The sequence below is a fragment of the Aphanomyces astaci genome (assembly GCF_000520075.1).
Source record: "Aphanomyces astaci strain APO3 unplaced genomic scaffold supercont1.67, whole genome shotgun sequence".
NCBI classification, from domain to species: domain Eukaryota; phylum Oomycota; class Saprolegniomycetes; order Saprolegniales; family Verrucalvaceae; genus Aphanomyces; species Aphanomyces astaci.
Window position 1 is genome coordinate 352,291 of NW_009798330.1, and position 3,040 is coordinate 355,330.

The 3,040-nt window shown below is 43.9% G+C and overlaps 1 protein-coding gene across 1 annotated transcript; it reads right to left on the reverse strand.

Annotated features, from left to right (window-relative positions):
* Positions 1 to 2,277, reverse strand: H257_15212 (hypothetical protein). Its single transcript, XM_009843233.1, has 4 exons — positions 2,020 to 2,277; positions 1,826 to 1,964; positions 1,550 to 1,773; positions 1 to 434 (listed from the first exon to the last, which is right to left on the reverse strand). The coding sequence occupies exons 1-4, from the start codon at positions 2,239 to 2,241 to the stop codon at positions 75 to 77; spliced, it is 945 nt and encodes a 314-aa protein (XP_009841535.1). The 5' UTR covers positions 2,242 to 2,277; the 3' UTR covers positions 1 to 74.
* Positions 2,278 to 3,040: the final 763 nt, after the last annotated feature.

The following is a 3,040-nucleotide window of genomic DNA, read 5'->3' on the forward strand; positions in this document are numbered from 1 at the left end:
ATATAAAATCCAATGTAGATTCTTCCAAACTGATCACTTCAATATATATATATAAACATAGTACAATCCCCGCATTACCCGCCAGTGTCGAGCAGTGTTTTATTCACAAATTCGTCGACGGGGATGCGATACTGCGTAAACTTTTTGTCAAATCGCACGTCGTCGATGCCTGAGCCATCTTTCGGTGACCCGAGCACCATGTCGTAGCTCGCGGGGGACGGCAATATGTACGGCTCTTCGTCTTCAAAGCTAAGGATCGACGTTCGAGTGATCCGTTGCTTTCGGTGTAGTGTGGGACGGGGCACGGCGCCGCGGCGGTGGCGACGATTGTGATGATGATGGTGGACATGATGGAGGTGTTGTTGGATGGGAGGCTGGACGACGATGGCGCCACGGAAGGATTCGCGGCGCTGGGCTTTGCGGACATTGCGAAACTAGACAGATTTGAGATATATATATATATATATTGGCAATATTTATGTATATATATCAAATGCATCTAGCTGTCAAAACTAAATGAGTTGAAGTGCATATGGCGGCAACAACCCAACATGCAAGCTTGAGTGCATACTGTATATAAATCGTCGAGTGTCACACTAATTTCAGTCACATACTAATTCGATGTTAAATTGGTCGAAAAGAGTATTTGATTGGCCACTTGATTCGTGTTTTGGGTTTTGATTGGTCGATCGATTGTCTACCGATTTGGTATACAGCGTATTCGATTGGAAATGATCGATAGTTGATGTACTGCTTACGTACTACGAAGTATATATTTATCCGTGTATTTAAAGGTGTTGAATCATTTCCCACATTATTACCATCAAAACCTCTGTATATGGATCATGCTGCTACAGACATAATAAACATTACGAGGACACACCGTGAACATGAAAGATCATCATTCCTGACACCTTTTTGTCCATAAGTTAAGGGTATTCTAATGAGGACACTCTCTATGAAGGAGTTATGAAATTCGGTTCGTATTGTGCTTTCGAGTGAAATTTCATTGTGTTGTGGCTTGGTATCTCGTTGGAATTTAAATCGATTTGATTGGCTACCTCAGATTAGCTCAAAATTATTAGCCAATCAAAACCTTCTCAATGAAATTCAACCAATCAGATCGATTGTGGATCGGTTTGGTCGGCGCGATTCGATTGCACCTCCTCCCCAAATTTGTATCAAATCGACAATAATGAAATCATTCATTTGATAACCTATTTTGGCCGCGGTACGTACACATCTATTCAAAGCTTGAAACAGCTCAATCAATCAATCATGTCCAGTCGAATTGTCCAGTCGATATTCGAATATACAGTGGGGTGGTCAATGAGCAGAATCACCAAATCGCCAGACAATAGATATATCGACCAATCAAAACCCAGAACACGAATCAAGTGGCCAATCAAATCCACTCTTGGACGACCATTTCAACATTGAATTCGAGTGTGAATGAAATTTGTCTGACACTGGACGATTATACAAACGTCAGTACAAAGTCGAAATTTAGGGTAAAAGGACAATATGTATGTAACATGTATATGTATACCTGAAAGTAGACGAGAATCACCACACTCACAGCGACAACCATACCCACAATCACAACCACAATAAACACTGGGGCACTTTGCACGTCGGTGCGGACGACCATTGAAGACGAGTCATCAAATGCGCTTGGAAATGACGGCGGTAGCTGGGGGAAGATGATTTTGCAGCGCGAGATGGTGGCACCGGCCACAGCTCCGTAGGGCGACGACACGCCTTCAATGGCACCTACAGTACCCATCTTATGAATGGATACAACCCCCATGGACAGATTGCTTACAGTGCGTAAACAGCATGCTTCGGTTGCCTTGGTAGTACTGGCACGCCAAGCACGCGGCCAGATCGCCTTGGCCGCCGGTCGCTGTAGTGCAAGTGGTAAGGAGGCCATGGACTAGCCGCGTCGCGCCAACGCAAGCAGTCTACATGACGAACAGTCAGCACGATAACTATGTGGATGTCCATGTGATGGTGTACGTCGCAGATCTGAAGCGGCATCGGAGGATTCAGCGGCTGTCGTCCGCACTCGGTGGTCAGATTCTGGGCAAAACTGAGCGCGGACGAGCACACCGAGCTGTTGCACCACTGTAGGTTGTTGTGCAGACACGCCACGTCTTCACATGAGAAGCTGGGTGTGTATCCACATGCACGCAAGGCACCTGTGTACAAGGCCTGCGTGTCCGAGCAGCTCGACTCCATGGAGCCTACCAACGTTGTAGCGTAAATCGATCACCGAGGTGAGTAACTTGAAAATTGGGGGGTTGTGATTGGCTCAATTCGACCGCTCAAAAAAGTGTGGTACACAGTAGGATGTAGGTACAGACAGTACCATAAGGGATGCACAGGACCAGGTCGGAAAGCCATAACGCTTAACGTTACATGGTGGAGATGTGCTTACTGTAGGACTGGTATAACAGTTGTCGTCCAGGTCTAAGTTACTTCGAATTAGTACTTTGACATAAACGAGGAAAAGCTACTGTGAGGTGAAATCGGCAATGGTGTGTTGTTCGTGCAGTATCAATGACATACTAGCTAGTACTACTCTGTGATTTATTATACTAGTATCAGCCGATTTTTTCCGCCAATTAAATGGATGCAATGTGTCGTCTACAGCTTTTGATTGGTAGATGTACACCAATTATTTCGATGCATTTCGATGAAACACCTGGTTTTGCTTTGATTTGCTGAATACATTTGTTTCGTGACTCTTATTGGTCATACCAAATGTACATTATATTAAAGCCCAGAGTATACTAGTACTAGTATACTAGTACTAGTATAGTATACAATAAGTTAGCTTCAAGTTTGTAGGCTTGGTTGTACTCCGGAGTATTAATAACATTACAGAACGCTCATTTTGTTCATTTTTTAATCAACATTCGTCGATATGATCGAAATAGTGCTGTATTCACGTTTGGGCAAATTCCCAGAACAAGTTATTAATATTGTGTTGACAGTACTAACAGTTAACGACGATGACCAAATAGATGACCTGGAT